This window comes from Chlamydotis macqueenii, chromosome 23 (genome assembly GCF_036417535.1).
Source record: "Chlamydotis macqueenii isolate bChlMac1 chromosome 23, bChlMac1.mat, whole genome shotgun sequence".
Classification (NCBI taxonomy): domain Eukaryota; kingdom Metazoa; phylum Chordata; class Aves; order Otidiformes; family Otididae; genus Chlamydotis; species Chlamydotis macqueenii.
In genome coordinates, this window is record NC_141578.1 from 4,660,583 (window position 1) to 4,682,695 (window position 22,113).

Consider the following 22,113-nt stretch of genomic DNA (forward strand, 5'->3'; position numbering starts at 1 on the left):
ATATTCTTAAGGGGGTTTTGTCTTTTTAAATTTTAAGTTCAAAATAACCAGCGTCCAGCCATTTTGCTGGTTTGAGCCGACGTGTTGTCGCATTTGGCCATCTTGGCGTGTTAACATCCAATTTTAGTGGGTACTTGTCAGAAGCCGTTGATGTTTGGAGGGCTCTGAAACCGCAGATCCGCCACGCGCTGCTTGTGAAATACAGATTTGTACCCCGAGTTCCTTTCCTTTTGGTATGTGTTCAGATTTGTAATTTTAGGATTTGTACAAAGAGGGAGCAGTATGAAGCAAGGGCCTCTGATCCCGATCCAAACGAGTTTCTCAGAGACCGTGTTAAGCCAGAAAATGTGTGTGCCATTATCACTAATGAGCAGAATGAGCAGAATGTCTTGAAATGAATAACAAATTTAGCAAGTCCTCGTGTCGTGCGTGGACAGCACGTGCTGCTGGAGGAGAGCAGCATGGGATCTCTGACATTTCAGTGTTGAAATGTGCCTCAAACAACTGGTTTGCTTGTGCAGTTTGAGTTGGAATTAATAAAAAGAGCATTAGATTTTCCAGGCCTCTGGTGTTTCAGATGCTTCTCCTGCTCTTAATATTTAATATTCCTGGGGGATGCTGCGATCCAGCCATCCCTCTGCTCCGGGGACGGATCCCGGCTGGGTCTGAGCAGCCTTGCTTCCACCTTCAGGGATGCAGTATCAGTCAGTAACGTCAGGTATCCGTTAAGCAAAGGCTTTCCTGGGGAAAATGCCGTGGACCATTCATGTCTTGCGTCAGTAGGTTAAGCAGGGGAGCAGGCAGGACCTAGTCGCTTGGTAAAGCAGCACCTGCGATGAATGTCCGCGTGCAGCATCTTCTCGGCTTGCCCGCTGCTGCGAGTGCCCTCAGCGCAGTGGTATTTTTGCGCCTGTGTCGTGTTGGCTTTCAGAAAATCTGCCTTTCCGTTGGCTTTGCCCCCTCTATTGTTATCCGTGCTGCTGTCACATCAAACCTCAATTCTTCTGAATCGGCAAGACGCCTGGGAGCCACAGCAAGCTCCAGGTGCGACCCTGGGTGCCCGCCGTGCCTCGCTTTACTGGGCTGCGGGCTGGGGGAGCGGCGAGGGCTAATAAACGTGAAGCAGCACGTCAGATATACTGGATGTCATTTTGGTACGGCTGCTGGGAGGCTGGCTGAGGTGTCTGGCCACCACGTGTTCCCTCAACGTGAAAGGAGAAGCGGGAGGAGCTGGGGCTGGTGTGATCACCACTGCAGGGAGAAGCCTGGAAGAGTGTCAGCTGAGGGGCGTTTTCGCCGTCTGTGGGACTTTTGCTGTGAACTGGGTGTTGATTTAGAGAGGCTGGAAAAGGCTCGCTGGAGCTGCGTTCATTCGGGCTGCCGCTCCTGCGCGGGGCGTTGGCGTTTGGCGCCGTTGGGCAGTTGCCACTTGAGTCATTTGCTCGTGCTGACCTCTTCCGTCCCCTCCGGACCAGACACCGCGTCTCTTGAGAGATGACTTCACAAGTCAGCAATTAAAATCCTAAATCTTGATTAAATAGCTCTGCTTTCTTTTTCCTCCCAGCAACCCCAAAATAACTTGCTCTTGTTGACTAGAAAATCCATAAAACGGTTGGAAACGGCGAGCAGCATCCCACGTTCGGCTAGGGTCGCCTCGCAACAGTCTGACACAAAATTTTGACCGTGATATTGAAGATTGAGAGTCAGGTTTGTGTGCAGGAGGGCTCATCTTTTTCTGGCAACCATACAGCTCACGGCTGTTCTTGCCTTTCCTATACTGTATTTTTTTTTTTTTTGCTGCGGTATTGGTATGAAAGGAAAGCGTCAGAGTTGTTCTGTGCTTCCCCAGCATCCTCCGTTGACCTGTTGCACCCTTATTTTTCAGCCCTGGTTTTTAGAGCTAACTCGTTAGGCTGTAATGAAGCCGGTCACTCTGTAATTGGAGGAGTTTGTTGTACTCAAAGGGGTTTTTAAACCGTAGAAGCAGCTTGCCTGGTTTTCTTATAATTTTAAACCAAATGTGCCCTATCCCTCAGTTGTGGAAGCTTAGAAATAACGAAGTCTTAACCCTTGACACTGACTTGGAATTGCGGAAATTTAAAATACTGATAACCTTTAAATCCAACTTTATAAGTAGCTTGCAAGGATAAAATACGCTGCCGGAGCTGCTGTCTTGTCTGCAGAGCTGTAGCCCCAGGCGAGTTTGTACAATGGGTTATGAACCCTTTAATAATGAGGATTTATAATGAGAATCTTGATATATTCTTAATTACGCTCATGCTGCAGGGTGTCGTTATCATGCACTAGTACCGTGCGTATGGTGGATAGCGTGCTGGTTGTTTCTGTGTGGTTTTATTTAATTATAGACTTTTATCTGAATAATTTTATTGCTCGGTGTTTCTCTTCCGTTGACGCATGCGTGCTATAGCTTGTCTGCCTTCTGACCAGGCTTCTGGACTGGAAATTTGGAGCTGCCAGTTTGGGAAGGGGCCACAGAGGAAGCTTTGACCCCACGCGGGGTTGTTCCTTGTTCTGTGCAGAGCTCAGAGGTGGGCGATGGTGTGTGGTACCAGAAATCATATCCTAGAGGAAGGTAAGCTCAGGAAGCAGCAGGCAGGAGAGGTTTTTTGAGGAGAAACCCTGCTCCACCATCCCCTAACGCTCCGGGTGATGGCCCAAGCTGACGGTCACCCCGTGATGTGGAGGTGAGAAAGCTGCTGTCGCCTTTGGGTGAACTGCTGAACCACAGAAAGCACCTCGAGCTTAAAAAAAAAATTTGTTTTCTGCTGGTTTGGGTTGATGCAGCAGTGAGGAGCCTTTGAGGAGCTGTAGAATAAAGCAATCTGTTAGGTTTTGTTCTGTTCGTACCTGATTTAACAAGTCTGAAGTTGTTATGGTGATTTAAAGGGAAAACACTTGGTTGGAGTTTTTTTTCAGTGCCCCTGACTTCACTCTAAAAGCTGTTTTTTTCCAGAATAAAAGCATCAAAGAGGCTCTCCTTTGTGTATCAAGGCATATCTGGATTTTAATGGTGATGTTGGGCTTCTCAGAAATGAGCTCCCTGCAAAGGAGCTCAAAGTATCTCCTTGGTGCTGATACCACTCTGTGAGACCCAGAGATGGGCAGGTCCCTGCGGTGGGGCCAGCCCCACATCTCCTGTGAGGACCGCGGTGCCAGGTACGGGGCAACGAAGCCTCCACGGATCCTTCCCCGTGTGTGTGCGTGCAGGAGGTGTTGGGAAGAGAGAGGACGAGTGGAGAGGTTTGCCAGCATAGCCTGGTGTTTTGGTTCCACTTCCCGCCTCGCAGTTACCGTACGCAAACCTTCTCGTCTGGTTGACACCTTAATTTTGGAGCAAGAAGTGTGCGTTGCCTCCAGACAGAGCTGTTTTGTGGGGCTTGGAGCCTGCCTGTGGACCTGGGCTGGGGATGCACGTGGGGGGCGTTAGGCTCGCAGCGGTGCGGCTCGTTGTCCGACGCCGCTGGATGCTCTGCCCACCTCTTGTTCTCAAATGGGGTGGAGAGAGGGGGAAAACCCTGCTGATAAACTGTCCGAGGTAGGATAGCTGTAGCTCTCTGCAATATCTGGTCATCCAAATGCTGGCATGCACGTGTATATCTTTTTTTTTTTTTAATTTTCTTCTCCCAGGACAACCTTGCTGCGTCCTTGGGAATCGGTGACACTGCGTACAGAGACTGAGAACAAAACTTCTGCATTTATATCGATGTAAATGCAAGGGCTTTTCAGCCGTAGGTGAGGTTTTATTAAGCTCCTTTCAGAAAGCTCCGGCAGCATAAAGATGCCCCCAAACTGGGCGAGCGTCGCGCTAATGGAGCGCTGCTCGATGTTGTTGCGTTCTGAATGAAGCATCCTTTCCCTGCATGCAAATGAGCCGCCGCAGACAGCTGGTACTGCGCGAGGCTGCCTTTTATTTTGGCGATAAAAGACCCCGGGACTTGTTTAAGCATCCTCTGTGTCTCTCAGTGGATTTGCTGGCTCCAAATTTCAGCGTTGGCTCGGAGGAGGAAAAACCGGAGAGATTAATATGGACACCGCGGCTTCACGTCCGTCAGGGCAGAGGAGCAGAAACGCAGCGCGTCGGGGCTGGCTGTGGGGCCACGCGTGCCCTGCGGAGTGAAGGATCCGTGGGGGCTTCGTTGCCCCGTACCTGGCACCGCGGTCCTCACGGGAGATGTGGGGCTGGCCCCACCGCAGGGACCTGCCCATCTCTGGGTGTCGCAGAGCGATATCGGAGCAAAGGAGATGTTTTGCATCCTGCTCGTGTCAAAAGCCGTTGGGTGCTTCCGCTGTGAGGTGGGGAATTGCTTTGCAGGACTCCGGTGTCGAAATTTCCTCTGTCCAGGCAGAACAAACCTAGCAGCCAGCAGGTCCTCAGAGCTGGCTTGGCTTTACGGGCGTTCTGCAAACAAATACCTTTCTCTGCGTTAATCGGAACGCCGTCGCTCGGGATGGTTTGTTTTAAGATAAAGTTCTGTTTTGGAGTAAATTGCTGGTTGCTATGTTTTCGTGGCTGCCTGCCTGCGTGGAAGAGCTTACCACTTCCCCAGCCCCGGGATGACTCTCGGCCGCACCCAGCTCCTTTTTTTGGGGGGGTATTTTTATTCTCCGACGAAATGTAGGCAAATGTGAAAATAAATCAGTGTGCTTCAGTCCTGGCGACCACTCCACGACTCCTTCCCATTGCACCCTTTGCTTTGGGATTTGCCGAAGGGTGCTCTCCTGTCCTTGCAGCCTTTCCTTCTCCCAAAGTATTTTGGCATTCCAATAGTTTGTCCCCTTTCCTGATAGGGTTTCAGGCATCATTGGCTAAAATGTCTTGATAGCATGGAGCCAGCTACTGCTCTAGATGAGGAGTAACAGATATGATTGTATTAATTTAGGGGGCAAAAGGATTTTGCAGGCTCTTTTTTTTCTGTGAGAAAACAAACAAAAAAACCCCGAACAAACCAAAAAAACCACCATCCTCTACAACACACAAACCTCACCCCACAACCTGTTCGGAGATGGACGCCTGGTGCTTCAGTGGAAAAAACCAGGTTAAGGCAAAACAAATCGGAACTGAGTGTTCAGGCTCCAGCGAAGTCTGAACCGCCGCGCTATATTTAAACATGGTATTTTTGTATTTTAATAATTAACCACTGGGAAAGAACAGCGTAAAAAAACTGTAGCGTAGGCTGTTTTCGAGGTATCTTCTCTTCCAGCTCCATCTTCATGCCGCTGAGGACCGGTTCTGGAGGACAGGGGTGCTTAAAACGTTAATTCTCTCTTTAGATTTGCATCCTTCCTCTGTCATCTTATCTTTGCAACCTCTGAAGGGTTGAATCAAGACGATCAGCAAGAAACCAGTGTTTGGGTTGTGTGGGACTTGGGAGCGCGGTTTCTGTCTGGGGAGAGCCGAGGGCACGAAGCAGGATTTGCCTTTGCGTTAATTGTCATACAGCTTTGGCTGCGCGGATCCGTGACCGCCGCCGGTTGTGAAAGGTCATCCTTCACCGTGCGATTAGCTCGCCGCCGTTCAGTTTTACAGAGCAGGAGGCAGTCCTCTGCTTTTGAGGAAAAAGTCGTGGGTGTTTCGGTGCTGAAGGAGGACCTCTGCAAGCCCTCGCCGCCGTGTTTTGGTTGCAAAGCTGGGGACTGAACCTGAAAAGCGTCCACTCCCTCTCTATGAGGGGAGGGCAGCGCGACGGGAAGGAGTGAGCTTGGCCTGCGCTCAGAGCTGAATTGCAGTTTGAATCCAGCTGTGGAAAAGAGACGCAGGGAAGGAAGCAAATCTTTTATGGTGTCAGATTGTTGTGATCTGGAGTCACCTCGTCCTCTTCTCTGCAATTTTTGAGCACGTTACCTCCATGCGTGGGGGAAAAGTTGTTTTTAGGAAACTCTTATCTACATTTGGAGGAAATGGAAAGATGGGGAGAGTCCTTTCATCCTGCGCTGTCACCTCCAGGGCCGTGGTGCTGCGGTAGGCATGGCTTCTTCCCAGCAATAAACACAGCAGAACAGCCAACCTTTCTCAAAAATCATGTTAAAACTTCCTCTCCTCCTTCATTTTGCGTTGTTAGAGAGCAAACTGTGCGTGGGTAAGGGTGGAAGAGGGCATCCAAGCATGGTGTGCAGTGGGGGAGGGTGAAACTCTGGCTCTTCCGACGCAAAAGCGCTGGGAGATAAATGGGATTTCTTTGTACCGATGGGAGGGAGCTTACCTGGCTCTTGCCAAACAGCGTTCAGAGTCGCCGCTCTGACCGAAGAGGGGCTGCAAACGTGGCGTTTGAACCTGCAAACATGCTCTTGTGCTCTTTGCCTTCCCCAGCAGCGCCGGCGGCGGTCCCCGCACGTCTTCAGAGCTGGGTCCCGGCACAGCGTAAGAGATCCGCGAAGCGCTTTGCCTCTGTCGCTGGGAGACAGGCGGAGGGAGCTGGGGCTGCTTGAACAAACACGCTTTTCTCCTCGCCTCCTCTCTTCCCTCCCTCCTCACCTATTTTTTTTTTTTTTTTTTTTTTTTTTCTCCCCCCTTTTGATGAGCTAGAGGAAAAGCTTGGCTGGAACCAAGTGATTCTTGCTCCAAATGATCCCAAAGAACCTCAAAGGCTTCCAGATCCGCTGAAGTAAATGTCTTTTAGATAAATATCCCAGACACTCGGTACGAGAGCGGCTCCAGCTTAGCGATACACCTTGTAATGAAGCTAATTGACATAAATCTTCAAAGCTTAATGCTCGTGAACTTCTGGAGCTTGAACTGAATTGACCCTAACACCCAAATTCTGCAGCGAGCCCTCAGGGTTGTGGCAGTATCCTAGAAATTCTGCCGCAGCTCGGGTTCAGTGCCTGCCTATGGAAGTGAATAAAATAATTCCAAAGCCCTTGGTCTTATTTGGAAATGTTTTACACCATCCCTACGTTTCCCTCCAGCCTTGCACGGCCTTTATGTACTGATGATACATAAGGGCGCGAGGAAATGTGACATTTCGAGGCTTTGCTGGGGAGCGTTTCCTGCTTCAGAGGGGCAAAACCAGGTAAAGCAAGGGGGTTCTTGCTGAAATGGTGACAGGGGAAAACGTGCTCTGTGAGACCCGGGTTCCCTCCGGGTTCCAGTCAGTAACCTCTGTTTGAAGGCAGGTGATACTGGAGTGAGTGAAGGTGACGGCCACAACCGCCTCCAACGGAGGGGAACGGTTCAAAGGCACAATTGGGGTAGAAGAAAAACTCAGCGTCACCAGACTTTAAATTCAGGTTTTTTCCTCTTAGCTGGTTCCAGTTTAGCTGATGCCACACTTCTGTTGCTGATCCTGCAGAGCTGCTGATTTACACGAGCCTCAGCTCAGCTGAGGGGAAAAAAACTCCCCTTTTTCTTGCAGTTCCGACAGCTGTGTTTCTGGGCCTTCCTTATCCAGCCCCAGGGAGCCCGGAGAGCGGGATCAGATGACAGGGTGGCTGGCTGTGTAATTCTTATCTGAAGGAACAGCCAGGGATGTGAGCGGCTGCAAAACGAACCGCCCTGTCTGTGTTTGGGTTTTGTCCTTTAAGGGCTGCCACAGTCCACTTGAAACGGGGATATTTTTGCCTTTTACGTGGCCTCATCCCTTTAAACTTGGGCTTAAAACACCGAATCCCAGTTCTTATACAGATAGCTTGCAGTTTTTAATTAAAGTTTTGAATGGCTTGTCTTCTGTAGGCGCAAGCGTTCGTGTCCCAGGCTGTCACATCAATTCTCCTTCGTCATTTTTACCCTCCTGAAACAAGAGGTCTGATCGCTCGCCCTGCCACGCTGTCAGCGACTCCGCTCACCCTCGTGTCAGTGTTTGATGGTCTCTGGCCTTTGCCTGAGATCTGCGTGGCCCCAGCACCCGATGGTGCTCTCACTGGGAGAGCTGGGGCTGTTCAGCCTGGAGAAGAGGAGGCTCCGGGGAGACCTGAGAGCGGCTCCCAGTGCCCAAAGGGGGCTGCAGGAAAGGTGGGGAGAGACTCTTCAGCAGGGCCTGGTGTGACAGGACGAGGGGTGATGGGTTCAAAATAGAGGGAGGGAGATTTAGATTGGATATTAGGAAAAAAATTTTTACCCTGAGGGTGGTGGAGCACTGTCCCAGGTTGCCCAGAGAGGCGGTGGATGCCCCATCCCTGGAAACATTCCAGGCCAGGTTGGCCGGGGCTCTGAGCAACCTGATCTGGTTGGAGATGTCCCTGCTCCTGGCAGGGGGGTTGGACTGGGTGGGCTTTGAAGGTCCCTTCCCACCCAAACCCTTCTGTGATTCACTTTTCATACATACATGTGTGCATTCTGATTATTTTTTTCAGGCTGGTCTTCAAAGCTCCCAGTAATCTAATATTAACTATTTTCATTCCAATGGGATGCTCATCCTTACAGTTTTCTAGGCACAGAGGATCCGCATCCTTTAATGGCTCTTCTGTAGATCGCACGAACACCTCCCTGGTGAGATTTAACCCTGCCTGGCTGCTCCCCACAAACAGGAGGGACTTTACTGAAGATCTGCATTGGCAGGAGCCTTTTAAACTGTCTATTTTTTTTTTTTTTTTGTTTCACCAAAAAACCCCTCCCTAGTTGAATTTAGCTTCAAGCTGCCATTGCTTTGGAAGGGAAGTCAAGCTCCCAGTTCCCCGCAGCATTTCCAGGAGCCCCGCTGGGATGCAGGCAGCACAGAGGCGGCTGGGGGGTGAGGTCCAGGAAAACTTGGGATCCTTCCCTAAGTCTAACCTTGAAAGACCAGGAAAAAAGGAAGTTGTAAGAGTTGAAGTTTATTGAAGGATTGTTTTTGAAAAGTTTCTGTTCTCATTTAAGAAAGTATCCTGTAGGTTGTATGAAAATTGCAGCTTATAGTGATTATTTTTTGTGGCAAGTGGAGTCATTTGTATGCGGCTCAAGTGGACTCAAAAAGACACCATCTCAGGCAGTGGTTTTTTACCTTTTTTCTTTGTTGCATGAGGTCTGCCTTGAGCTACTGACCGTGAATCGCTTAAACCGGGGGATGGAATTGTCTTGAGCTCCCTCTCCTGGGTAATTAAGGCGTTTGCCCCCGTGATCTTGCTGCTTTTGCGAACATGATCTATTTTCAAACTCTTTCTAAGCATCTCTGCCCTGAGTGGAAGTGGTGAGGAGCGCAGTGTCCGTGCGCAGGATTGGGAAATGTGGTGGTTTGGAAAAAAAAAACCAACCAAAAAACCCAAACCAGCACCAAAATACCCAGCAAACCCAGGCTGAGCGGAAGGCGAGTTTCCGTGCCGCGTGCTGTGAAAGAGTTGGCGAGCTGCGTTTCTCAGGCTTTGCTGCTGGTGGAGGTGGGGCTGCATGCTTGCACAGGGTGAGTGGAGGAGTTCGGGGTTCTTTTCCTTCTCCCTAATTTCCTGCTCCAGGTGGATGGTTGGAGCTGTTTGTTTTCAGGCTCTGGTGAGTTGCAGAAGGGAAGGCTCTGTGGAGTCCCAGCCTTTCCACATCCCTTCTGAGTCACCCGTCCTCATGAAGACTTTTCCGGGCAGGGTGTTAAGCGTACCTTCTCTGGGTCGGAGGTACCTTAACATCCTTTCCTGGATTTCTTCATGTGGCAGGTGAAATCCCGGGGCTGCCTTTAACTTTTCCTGAGGCTTTATGAATAATGCAGCACGTCCTTTTTTTTTTTTTTTTTTTTTCTTTCTCTTTTATTTTCAGATTGAGAAAATCATGAGTTCCATCGGCGAAGGCATTGACTTTTCTCAGGAGCAGCAGAGGATCTCAGGTAGTGTACCCGGCTCGTCTGTGTCTGTCTTGGTTGTGCTTTGTGCAAAAACACGGTGCTGGCTCTCGCCTGCCGAGCTCTTTAACCTGTTTTGGCTCCCAGAAGGAAAAGGAAAGCTCTGGCACAGGAGGAGCAGACCTCAGCTTCCCAGCGTAACGCTCAATACTGCTAGCAGCAATTTTAATTCAGTGCTCCCCTAGGTAGATTAATTTAATTTTCTATAACGCAGCTGTCCTTCCCTCTCAGCAGGCTTTTGGGGGAAATGGGCTGGGTAAGGAGTGTTGCAGCTGGTACCTCCGGCCTGATGGGAAAGGGGGGGACCCTGGTTACCCCGGTGTCGATTCATTCCCACCCCGTGACAGCAGAGTGTGTAGGGAGTCTTGTTTCTTGTTGAAACCGCCTGTTGATATGTTTTGGGGCTTAGCATTGCTGTTCAGGGTACGGTAAGTTTTGTGGTGATGCTTTACATCCTTGAATAGCTGTAAACAAAGGTTATTGCTGAGAATTGTGGAGTATTTATTGGTGCCTTCCTATACCTGAAGTGACTCCTTACAGTCCTCCTGTTTAGGTGGAGGTGAGAGTTGCTGGTTTGTGTGAGGGATCTGGGACACTTCTGCTCTTCTGCAGTCTTGCAGCAGGAAAATCAGCTCCAGAGCGGCTGGCTCATTGCTCCTGCTCACACAGCCACCGCGTTCTGATGCCTAAAACTTCACAACTAGTCTTTGCTCAGTGTGTAGGAGAAAATTAGGTTTTCTGTGCATCCAAAAAAAAAAAAAAATCTAATTTGCAGTTGCAAGACGGTGTAAGGATGCCTGCCATCCTAGGGGTAGAAAGTTCTGATCTCCCGGCTCCTGCAGTGACTGTTGTTCTCGGCGTAGCCTCTGAGAAAGTCGAACTGATTGCCTACAGTTCTCTCCTGCCTTTCAGAATACATTTGTCTCAAGTTTCTGGTCTGCTCTGGTGGATAGCAACAAAATTCTCTTTAAGCAGTCAGTCTGAACCAGAGCTGCTGCATAATTTGTCTTGTGGGTGCGCTCACAGTCCCCACAACGACCTCACTTTTGTTTCCAATACATAATGCAGCAGCAAGGTGCTCTTTTTTCTGGTTAAGTGTGGGTCTGTCCCTTTGGAAACGAGCAGAACCTGTCTGTAGCCCTCCACATTCCAGTATTTTGTTCTTTACGGCTTGGTATGGTTTAGGATGGTTTCCTCAGGGTGCCACAGCAGCTGATGGGGACGCGCGGGCTCGCAGGGGCTGTCTGGCCGCCGGTGGGGTTCGGTGGACGTTGGGTTGGGTGAGGAGGAGTCCTTTAGAGCTGTTTGTATTTCCAGGTTAAGAAAGGTTTCCTGGGGACCAGGAACGCTTGAGCAAAGCCTGTGCAGGGTAAAGGGTCCTGCTCAGGCAGTTTGTGTTAACTGGAGCTTACCAAGGCCAGGTTTTAGTTTGGTTGCAGTAGAATAAGGCGTAAAGAGCTGTTCTGCCACCCAGCCTCTAAAACAAACCGTCCAGAGTAGTTGGAGTGGTGCAGTGATTTTCCAGCAAAACTACTGGTTTTCTGCAGCTCATAAAATGTTTGGTTTTTTTTTTTGCCAGAATGTTTTAAAATATCTTCTCCAGCTTTGCAGCTGTAAAACTCTACATGTCCTGTTGCTTTAAATGAGTTAAAACTCATCACAAGTTTTTTCTATATATTTCACCTACATACTTCTGTGACCTTGAACGACGTAGTTTTATTAGTTTTATAATAAAACTTTATACATAGTGTGTGAGGCTATTTACTTGTGCATTTTCTCTTGGCTTTTTCCAATTTCCATACAACAAGGTGAAGAAGGGATCGTAGTGTCACTTTGTGCATTGATTTTCCGCAAGCAGAGCGATGTCCTCCTCGGCCGCGTCTGGAGCTATTACAACTCTTCTCTCTGCAGCGCGGCGTCGGGGCGACAGGGGATGATCCTGGGTTCAAGCACTCTCGTTTCTGTAAATGTTGTACGTAGAGGCAGTTGGGATGTGGGGAACAGGGAACCCTGGGCTGAGTTTCTGTTCGGGATCCGGTCCGGAGCAGCAGGGAAAACCAAGTCTGGGTTAAAAATCTTCCTGCTGCAGTGACCTTATTGCGTGCCTTGGCTCTGCGCAGCAAACGGGATCGATTTGCAGTTTTATCAGCTTTCACGGGGAGTTTTCAATATTTTTTTCTTCCTATACTTTTGGTTTCTTCTTTTGAGGAAAGTAAATGATGGAACTGATAAAGGAGGAAAGCTTTGATACCAGCGCAAATGCCCCGGGCACGTCTCTGTGCTGTTTGCAGAGCGGGGAAACGAGCTCCCCCTTTCCCAGCTGTCTCAGCCCTTCTACATCTCCGAGCTGCTCGGGAGGTTTATTGGAATTCTTCTCTTCCCGGGATGCAGCTTCGCTCTGGAAATCAGCAGTTTAAGGAACCTGTCCTCTCTGCTGCAGGCAGTGCCGTGGGTCCTCGGGAGCGTCGTCTCTCGTACGGAGTTGAGTCTGAGGCCTTCACAGGAGGAGGGAATGGCTTGGCTTTAATGGTGCCGTTTGAAACGGGGCTGTTTGTGGTGAGAGACGGCGTAGGGAGCTTGGTTAAATGGATGGCGATGAACTCTGCTGTCTGGGGACTGAAGGTGCCTGAATATCATGGAGCGCTCAAGGGTTTCAGAAAGTCTGCATCTTGAAAATGCTGTTGTAGGAAATGCTTTCTGGTGGGGAGACCAGTTCAGCTGTGGCAGTGCTGTCCTCTGGGATACTTCCTGGCTGACCAAGTGCCACCATCTGAGACGCCATCTGCCACCAGCTGGGAACAGTCCTGCCTATTCAGGGGCACAGCCTTCATAGAACAGTTTGGGTGGGAAGGGACCAGTCCAGCCCCCCTGCACGGAGCAGGGACATCTCCAACCGGATCAGGTTGCTCAGAGCCCCGGCCAACCTGGCCTGGAATGTTTCCAGGGATGGGGCTTCCACCGCCTGTCTGGGCAACCTGTGCCCATGTTCCACCACCCTCAGCATAAAAAATTTCTTCTATTTGGTTGAGTCTCCCCTTTTTTAGTTAAAAGTCATTACCCCTTGTCCTGTCACTACAGGCCCTACTAAAAGGTCTGTCCCCATCTTTTTTATAAGACCCTTTTAAGTATTGCAGGGCCACGGTAATGTCTCCCCGGAGCCTCCTCTTCTCCAGGCTGAGCAGCCCCAGCTCTCCCAGCCCGGCCTCACAGCAGAGCTGCTCCAGCCCTCTCAGCATCTGCGTGGCCTCCTCTGGACCCTCTCCAACTGGTCCATGTCCTGCTGATGCTGGGGGCTCCAGAGCTGGACACAGTGCTGCAGGTGGGGTCTCACCAGAGCGGAGCAGAGGGGCAGAATCCCCTCCCTCGACCTGCTGCCCACGCTGCCGGGGATGCAGCCGAGGATGCGGTTGGGTTTCTGGGCTGCGAGTGCACATTGCCGGCTCATGTCCAGCTTTTCATCCAGCAGTACCCCCAAGTCCTTCTCCTCAGAGATCCCTGTCCCTGCTTCCACCGCCTGTGCATTTCCTTCTTGCCCTTTAGTTTGACCAGCAGATCTCAACTTGGCCATGCCGGCCTTTTGCCTTCCTTTCCTGATTCCTTACCCCTGGGGATCAAGGTGGTGCCTGATGCCTCTTGGATTTCTCTGGGGGGTGCAGATTGTGCTCCCTGGCTGCTTCTGTTCGGGGGTGATGCCAGTTGCAGGTCAGCACGGGTGTCATGGTGGCCGTGCCCTTTGGATTTGGTTCATCTGCCACGTGTCTCAAGTTGAGTGATGAGGCTTTTTCTGAGTATTCTTGTAGGTGTCCATACCCGCTGAACAAGGCTGCTTGCAGGAGGGGTGCTTCCAAGCGTGAATTTCCTCCTCTGCCTTTAAATCAGGAGCGAAAACAAAAGCAGAACTTGAGAGCTTGTTTGCTTTGCTGCGGCGTGATGGAGGATGCCGGAGAGCTGCCACCGCGAGGGATTCTGTCCTTTTAAATCCTTCACCTCCAAGCTGCTGCGTCTGAGCTGCTCCGGCTGGGCAGCGTCTCCTCCTGATGAGATGCTAATACGTATCCGCACACGCTGGTCATAGCAATGCTTATCTCGTATCCGTGTGTTGCTTGGGGTTTTGCTTTGCCGAGGAGGAATCCACCGTGCGTTCCCAGCGGGAGTTTAACCTGTGCCTGCCCTCGATACGATGTACTGATGAGGGCTTAGGTTTGGGTTTGCAGAGGGGTGCAGAGCGGTGTGTGGTTTCAGGTCTGACCCAACGGCAAGGGTTGAGCATCCTGCTTTGTGACAAGCCCTCCTCTCCCCAGGCCGGTCCTTCATGCTGCGGCGCACGCCACGGATCGATATCGTTAGGGAAGAGGTCTGACACGGAGGGAGAGGAGGAGCCAGCTCTTCAGCAGAAGCTGCCGTTGTGCAGTGAGCCTTCAGCAAAATGGACACCGGTCTCTGGGTGCGGGCGGATCCGGGAGCTGCCTTGTCCTTAAGCCGTGCGTTTTCCCGCGGGCTGTGCTGTGTTACGCTTGGCTTGGGATCCCTCGTGTGCAGATCAGCTGCTCTACGTATTCCCTGCCTCTCCTTCCTCTCCTGTGAGCACAGCTAGCCGGAGAGCGGGCTGTGCTTTGCCAGCCCCTCGCTGCGACCACGAAGGCCGTCCTGGGGTGCTGCACCCTTACATTTTTGTTTTCCAGCAGCGTTTAGCTTTTGCTCCTCAGGACTTTGCTGCAGCCCCAAGACGCTTGGTTGCAGGTCCCTGCCGTGCCCCAGACTTCCCATACAAATTTGGGCACATAGATAGTTTCTGTACCATCACGCTTTCCTCCATAAAATAAGGTAACAAAGCTTCTGTGTCTTGCCGTGGTGTTGTGGATAAGGACGTTAAACTTCAAGGGCCCTGGATGATAAGATGCATCCTGGCGTCTTCATAGGATTTGGAGCTAGAATCTGTTTCTTGGCCGGCAGGTTTGACTCTCATTTCCTGGTAGAGCTCATAAGAAAATCTTCCAAATGTGCTTCCCAAGGGTTGGGGTGGTATAATCCGGAGGGAAGGAGAAGTCTGTCACTGGTCTGTGTTGGTAAGAGCTTTTCGGAGGCTGGAGAATCAAGGAACTCCATCTCTTAAAGGACACCGTATTCCACCAAACCTTTGGCTTAAGGATTTTTTTTTTGGCCTGGGAGGTGATGTTTGTGTTCAGTCTGTCTCTCTGCACGTGTGTTTTGCAGTCACGTGTGTATGTAGCTCCAGCAACCCGCTTCTGATCGTCTCTTCCTTCCAGATGTGGGTCAGAGGGGTAGGAGAGTGCAGGTCCCGCAGCAGAAACTCAGCCCCGCGGCGTCTCATCTCGCTGTGGCTTTGAGCTTGAAACCCGTGTGGTGCTCGCTGGGTTACGGCGATTTGCCAGGCAGCGTTTCCCTCCCCAAAAATAGAGACGAGCGGTCTCTGCTCAGTCAGTGAGCTTGATGCGGCAGGAGGCACGCTGCGCTGGACAAGGAGCGGTTCGGGGCTTGGAGGGTTAACTCTGCAGTTGACCCGAGCCGAGAGGAACGTGCTGGGTGTTTCACTTGACAGAAGAGGGAGAAATTTGTGAGCAATCTGCATTTGGCTAATTGATCTCAGTTCCAGGAAAGTCAGAGGCTGGCTGTATTTCTTGTGTCTGATAGCGCTGATGGCCGCGTTCCTCACCGATCCCTCTTGCCTAACGCGCTCCCCGATCTTCTTGCCCAGCCCAGTGGATTTAAGGACTTTGAGCTGACGACCATCGCGGCTGCGACAATGCCTGCCTGACCTGGTTGCCCTGCACGCTCACTTTGCGTGTGGACAGTGGTTTCACCAACGCCTGCCTGGACCTGCAGTTTTTTTCCTGGTCCTGTCTCTCCAGGCCACACCAGGTCGTGTTAAACCATTTTCAGTTTCCGTGAGCAGTTGGCGTGATGCTTTTTGTCCAGCGTGGCCCACGTACTTATTTCTTCCCCCAGCCAGAGTCAGACTTGGCCCTAAAGGTCGTTATTGATGGAAGAACTTGGGAAAGGACCTTTCTGAGCCCTGGGAGCCCTCTCCCTTTCCTGTTTTCTTTGAAGCATGCTGTGTTACTTGGAGAATATCTTGCAAGAGGAACCGAGTTGCTTGGCTTGCTCGTTAGCTGCACTCTATTGACTGTTTCCCTCTCTGCCATCCCCAGACCTTTTAAAGGCAGGATTCCTAAAATGTGGAGCGTAAGGAGAAGGGTGGAGCTGGGAAACAGGAGTTTGTTTTAACTGGAAGTTGTGATTGGGTTCTTGCTGGGGGGCACAGTCACTGGGATTCATTTGCTCCTGTGTCCTCCTCATAACGTGCAAATATCCAGTGCAGTTTGCAGGTCCTTATTTTCAGTCTAGGATGTTTGGAGGCACCTGTGATCTTCTTTTTCAGGTAAACCCCTCCATTCCCCTCCCTCCAAATACCCCCCCTTCAATTTGTCTTGATGTGGAGCGGTTTTAAAAACAGAAAACCTGCACTGGGTGTCACTGTAGGTTTCCCTTTTAAAAGCAGAAACACGTTTACAAGCGTACAAAAGGCTGAGCAGAGTAAATAATATTTTAAAAGGAAATTCAGGAGCTCAGAGGAAGGAACTGCTGTGGTTTCGTTCCCCTGCCAATTCCCCGACTGCTGGAGTAGGCAGCAAGCAGTTCCCTCGCCTCTCTCTCGATAAATTAATTCCAAGGCATCCGCAAATCACTTGGAGCTGTCACAGCAGACCTGTAATGTCGTTTTGAGAAAACCTACGCTGTGGAGTCCGTCACTGAGTAAATACTGAGAAGTCAGTGATTTCCGTGGAGAGTTACAAAGCTGCTGTCTCCCTCCCCTCGCCCGCTCAGCGATGGAAGAGCTGGGAGGGGTGAGAGGATGGAGGGAAGGGAGGGACAGGCGATGCGAGAGCCGGAGACAGGGCTGAGAGCGGAACGGCGAGCGTGGAGCCGGCTGCCTTCAGACAAAGCACGCCGCTGCGGCGCTCCGCAAGGACACGCGACTGCCTGCTGCGGGGCCGCGGCTGCCGGCGGAGCCGCGAGGATGGACGGAAGGGAAGGATGGAGACCCCGGGCGAGCGGGAGCTGGCTGCCTAAATTCCAGGTTTAGATGCTGCCCTTCCGCAGGGGCTGTGTCAGGGGAGGGAGACGGAAACCTTTTGTGATCTCCGCGTCTCTCGTGCTGCAGCGTGCGCTAGAAGGACCGGGCAGCGCTCTCGGACTCGCCGAGCGGAGGAGCTCTCCCGTGGACCGGAGCAGCGGGATCCCTCACCCCGAGAATTCCCTGATAACGCCGTGAGCTCTGCGTCCTGCAGCCACTGCAGCGGGCGGGGGTGGGAAGGATGGCTTGGAAGGTACCAGACAGCTCCAGCTGACCTGGAGGCTTGAAGAAAGCAAACCTGGTTTTCCTGATCATCTTTTTATTTATTATACGCTTGAAACAGACGTGTGGAGAAGCCTGAAAAATTCTACCTGTCTTGCATAGCAAATTTCCTGATGAAAAGGAGATGTCTGAACTTTTTTTGGTCATATTTAAGGTCTCAAGCTTTTCTAGAGGAGAGTAACGAGTCACTGGACTCTCTTCCCCAGGGTGAGGGAAGGGAGAGCTTGTGGTGTCAGGCAGGATCGCATTTATCAGCGGCTGAGAGGAGGTGCCGGGGCATGTCTTGGACTTGAGCTGCTGCAGGAATAAGGAGAGTGTGTGTTGCATTTGGTTTCTCTTTGTTTTGACGCGGTTGGGAAGCAAGGAGCTAAAATGCCTCCCCCTCCAGAGCTGCTCCGTGTTTGAGCGAGGGGCTGGGATGCAGCAGCTGCGCTCAGCTGAAGAAAATGAAGGAAGGGCAAACACGAGCGTGCGCCAAGCTCCTGGCAGGACTGGGTGTGTTGGGTGAAAACTCCACCGGTTCCTCTGTCTCTCCTGCCGTTACCCGCTGCAGCGGCGTAGTCGGACTCTCTGGTGCGGCCAGCCCGGTCCGAGCAGCGTGCTGGGATGCCAGGCGTGCGGATAGGTGGTGAAATGCCAGCGCCAGGACTCTGGGACTCGTGCTCGGTGTCCCTCACGCCTCTGCTCCTCCTGACGCCGTAACAGCCCGAAAAAGCCCTTGCCATGGTTTGCCTGTTTCAGGACTGCCTGGGGAAAAAAAGTACAAGCCCTTCTTTTCTTCTGCTGCAGTCTGTGTGCTTTCTTTGTCTTGCATGTCTTCCTGTGGACAGCTGCTCTGGTCTGGCTTCTGCTGCTTTTCCCAAAGTCCGTCGTGTCTGCTCTGTGTCTCGGCTGCATGGAGATGTCTTTTCTCTCTAGCTGCTTTGTGCCTGCAGCGCGCCTGGCCCTCTCCGCTGGCCCGCTCCATCCCAAGCCGCGTGGACGTGAGGACCCGCGCGGCTCCGTGCGTTTGTGAGCGGCTCCGCTCCGTTCCCTCGCACCTGCGACCGGCTGTGGGAATGCCTTGGGTGCAAGTTCGGTCCCCTCCTCCCGCCCACTTCGGCCGAGCCAAGGAGTGGATCGGCGTCCCCGTGGGGTTGGGCTTCGTGCGTTTGCCTGACAAGAAGCTCGCCTGAGCCCTGGGAGCAGTGCATGTGATGTCATGGTCCCAGCAGCGCTTCCAAACGCTTTGCCAGGGCAAGGTGGTTTTTTTTTTCCTGAGCGTTAACTGGGATACAAATTAAACCCGGAGCCCGCGGAGGCGCTGGAAGCCTGGTTGCCCATGGTCTGTGCGCACCAGAGGAATTGTCTGCCAGCTGCTTTGTTGTACTCTGAGCATAATTTTTTGAGTTTCTTTATGGTAATGACTATGATGTGGCAATGCCATCTGTCTTCCTCAGAGTGCCGCTGCTACCGCCTTAACGGTTTTTCCCTTTTCAAGCGTCTGCCGATTCCTCTCTCGTCAGGTTCGCGGATGCTGGAGCAGAGCGTCGGGGAGTGGCTGGAGTCCGTTGGCCTGCAGCAATATGAGAGTAAGCTGCTTTTGAACGGCTTTGATGATGTCCGCTTCCTGGTAAGTTGCTGGGTGGAACCCATGAAAAAAAAAAAAATAATGTCTTGGCCGAACCTTGACTTGTTCCGATGCCCCGCGTCAGCTGCAGAGGAGATCTGGGTTCTGCAGGAGGAAATGAGGGTTGTGTTGGGTCATTTAATTCAGGTATAATAGTGTTTTCACTATAATTTTTTATAAAATCTCATTTTCTCTGTCTCCTAAATCTTTACTATCCAATTTGCTCCAGAAATGGGAATGGGAAGTCTCTAGTGTTTTGAGGAAATCACTGAGCGGTCTGTGCTCTGGAGTATGAAGGAGGTGGTGGACCTCTTGTTGGGAGTGTCCTTACTCTGAGCATACAGGCAGGCTGTTAATGAGCTGTACTTAATCACATTGACACTGTTGGCTCTGAAACCTAATGATGACAAGATGGTAATGCTTAATGTTGAGGGGTTTTTTTAATAACCAGTGTCTGGAAACTTAAAGCTGCGTGGTGTAAAAATCTAAGGGTTCATATGGAACTGCAAAGACAGAAAATCTTGGTTTTGTGGGAGGGTTCTGCCCGCATGGCTTCAAGAAATGCTTTTTGAGTTTTGCAAATAAAGATTTCTAAAAATTGATGTAAACCTTTGGAGACGTCATTTGGGCTAACGTGACATGCTGCCTTGGAAAGGGAGTGGGAACATCTCTTTGGTACTGGATGGCGCAGAGAGGTGATATCCAGGAGGACGTGTGCTTGACGGCCGTGTTGTGAGCTGGGTGAGGGGTTTTGGAAAGCACAGCGACCGTCCGGCGGTGGTGAGGGGGTGTAGGGGGCAGCTGGAGGAAGGAGGAAGGGCTGGATGGGGCGTGGGTGGAGGGGTGAGGAAGCGCACAGCAGAGCAGTGTCCGTGGGGGTACTTGAGGCAGGATGTAATGACGCTTTTGAAGAATGACCCGACCAACGGGATGAATTCCCTGGTTTATGCACCTTCAGTGGGGGAACGGCTGGCGGCAGGCCATGGTGTCGCCACACGCCCCTGTGCCTCTGCCCTGTCCTGTTCCCACAGCGGGTGCCGTCCCTCTTCCCCGGGGAGGATTTGGGGCAAGTTACCCCCGCACCCGTGCAGGATGAGGGATGGTTCCCGCCGCCGCTCCCTGGCCCTTCCTGGGGTCTCCAGCCCCGCAGTGTCCCACCCAGCTGGTCCCAGCCCTTCAGTGGACCCTCGGCCACTGGGACCGCTGTGCTTTCGAGGGGTGCGTTCGGCTCTGTGCGAGGTTTCAGCATCCCCTGCGCACTGGGGCCGTCTGATTCGACTTCTGGGATGCTCTGGAGGTGACACAACAAATTTGAATTAGTAATGCCCCACAGATGCCTGCTTGGGATCCGCTGCTGGTGGATCTCTGACCTTCGGGGTATCAGTGGGCTGCTCTCACTCCAGCAGTTGGCAGATAAAAACGCCTTTCCTCTGGCTGACCCTGCCTGACAAGCGTGGTGAGAGACCTCTCTCTGCACAGAGGTTTAATAACGAAGGAAATTAACTTTCCACTTGTCCCCGGAGAGGCGGGAGGGAGCTGGAGGCTCGGAAGCAGGAGTTTTTATTGACTGTGCCTATTCGCAGTAAGTAGCAACACTTAGTTGCGAGCTGTCTGATGCAGAATTTTGTCGTAGGACGAAAGAAGAGGCTCCTTGTGCGTATCTCACTGTGATTTTATGGTGTGTGTGGCAGGAGTTGCCTGTCAGTGTTGTCCATGGCTGGATGGTTTTTTTTTTCCCCGTCCAACGCTCGGTAACCGCTCCCAGCGTAGGAAATCAGCTTCTGATTTTGGGAAGTGGGACACTCTCCTTGCTTGTTCCTCTCCATTTTAAAAGGTCAAATAACTTAACAAAATTCTTTAACTCTCCTGTAAATCCTGGCTGATTTCCCGTTTGCTGCTTATCCCTTTGACTGGGGAGTTGACTCTGGCACCCACGTCAAGACCGGCTTCAAATCCTTTCACGCAAGTCCTGGGAATTTCAGGCTGGTGCAGTCAGCCCAGTGTGGATGTTTAATTGTGAAGAATCTTTTCCTCTGTTCTGTTACTCACCTTCAGCTTCTGATGTGGGAGTTAAACCTTCAGACGCAGTACAAATGAGGAACAAGCAGTCAGTTTATTTTTAGTAGGGGTTTTGATGTTCTCAGATGAATTATTAACGTTGTTGTAAACGCTGAGGCTGGCTGGGGCAGCGAGTGCTGGAAGGACCTGGGTGCTCCTGGCATGGCAGCCTGTCCATTCCCTGTTTTACGTAACAATTCCTTTATTAATTGCCGCTTTCAGTCGCTAACGAAGAATATTTCAAACTAAGTGGTGGTCTTTTCCTGGAGTGAAATGATTTCTGTGAAAGGATTACTCCCTGTTAGTGCCTCATTCCGTTAAATATTTCAAGGTCCGGAGAATGCTGGGTAGCGGCTTGCAAATTGCCAGATGGGCTGCGAGGCTAATTAAGTTTTAATAGCCAAAATGAGAAAGTTGGAGAGTCTTTTGATACAGAAATGCTCTTTTTTTTTTTTTTTTTTTTCCTGTGTAAGACTTTGCCTTGCGTTAATCCCTGCGTGCGGGAAGTTTTTTCAGGATGCTGAGGATGCTCCTTTGCTGCTGGGGGCCCCCGGCGCCCGTTTGCGAGCAAACAAGACGCTTTGTGCGGTGGGTGTGGGCGAGGAAAGCGTTGCAAGAGCAAAGGCTGAGTTGGGCAGGACAGCTCTAAGAGACAGAGCTGGTAAGAGACGAGCTCTGGAGGGTGCTGGAGCTTGCGCGGTGGTTTTTAGCGCTCTGAGCCAGTTCTGCTCTCAGGAATTCCTGCTTTCCTGTGTGCTTTCGGCTGGCTGAGTGCTGATTTGCATCCTGTGTTACGAAGCGCTTACCCCCAGATAAGGGAAACGATTCACGGACGCACAGTGTGGTCAAGTGATTTTGAAAAGCGCTCTGTAAATGAATTGGGCTTCTTAATTAGATGTTCATCTAGGCAGGCAGAAACACGCGTTCCTTCCAAGAGCAGTAATCCGTTACTTGCAGAAATCCAGAGGTTTGTTGTTAGGTGAGGAGCTGTGCTCTCCGGACACGCGACCGCCTTCTCCGGCATCTCCAGCAGCGCCGAGGGGGCACTGATCCCACTGCCTCTCTCCGCTCACACGCTTTGATGGGCAGCGCTGGCAGCTGAAGGCTTTGGAGACCTGCCGCTCTCACGGGTTTACCTGGAAGAGGCAGGGTTGGAGATGTAAACCGTAATGTGAGCCGTGAACGTTTTGCAGGTTTTCCTATAGAAAGGGAAGGTAGAGTGCGTTTTCTCAGATAGCTGGGGTGGGTGATGGGTGTCGAGCGGAGGCTTCTGTGCTTTCAGGAACTCCAGCTCTGCGTCTGGGACAAGG

The 22,113-nt window shown here is 51.5% G+C and overlaps 1 protein-coding gene across 8 annotated transcripts in view; it reads left to right on the top strand.

Annotated features, from left to right (window-relative positions):
• ANKS1A (ankyrin repeat and sterile alpha motif domain containing 1A) overlaps positions 1 to 22,113 on the top strand; it is a 106,741-nt gene that overhangs the window by 59,579 nt on the left and 25,049 nt on the right. For 7 of the 8 annotated variants that reach the window (XR_015261019.1, XM_086765940.1, XM_086765934.1 and 4 more), the window contains 2 exons: positions 9,677 to 9,743; positions 18,642 to 18,748. Coding sequence is in view for 7 of the 8 variants with exons in the window: in XM_086765940.1 (XP_086622066.1) it covers positions 9,677 to 9,743; positions 18,642 to 18,748 (174 nt within the window). In the remaining variant the exon portion in view is untranslated. The remainder of the gene's footprint in view (positions 1 to 9,676; positions 9,744 to 18,641; positions 18,749 to 22,113) is intronic. The other variant, XM_086765939.1, reaches the window with a different exon arrangement.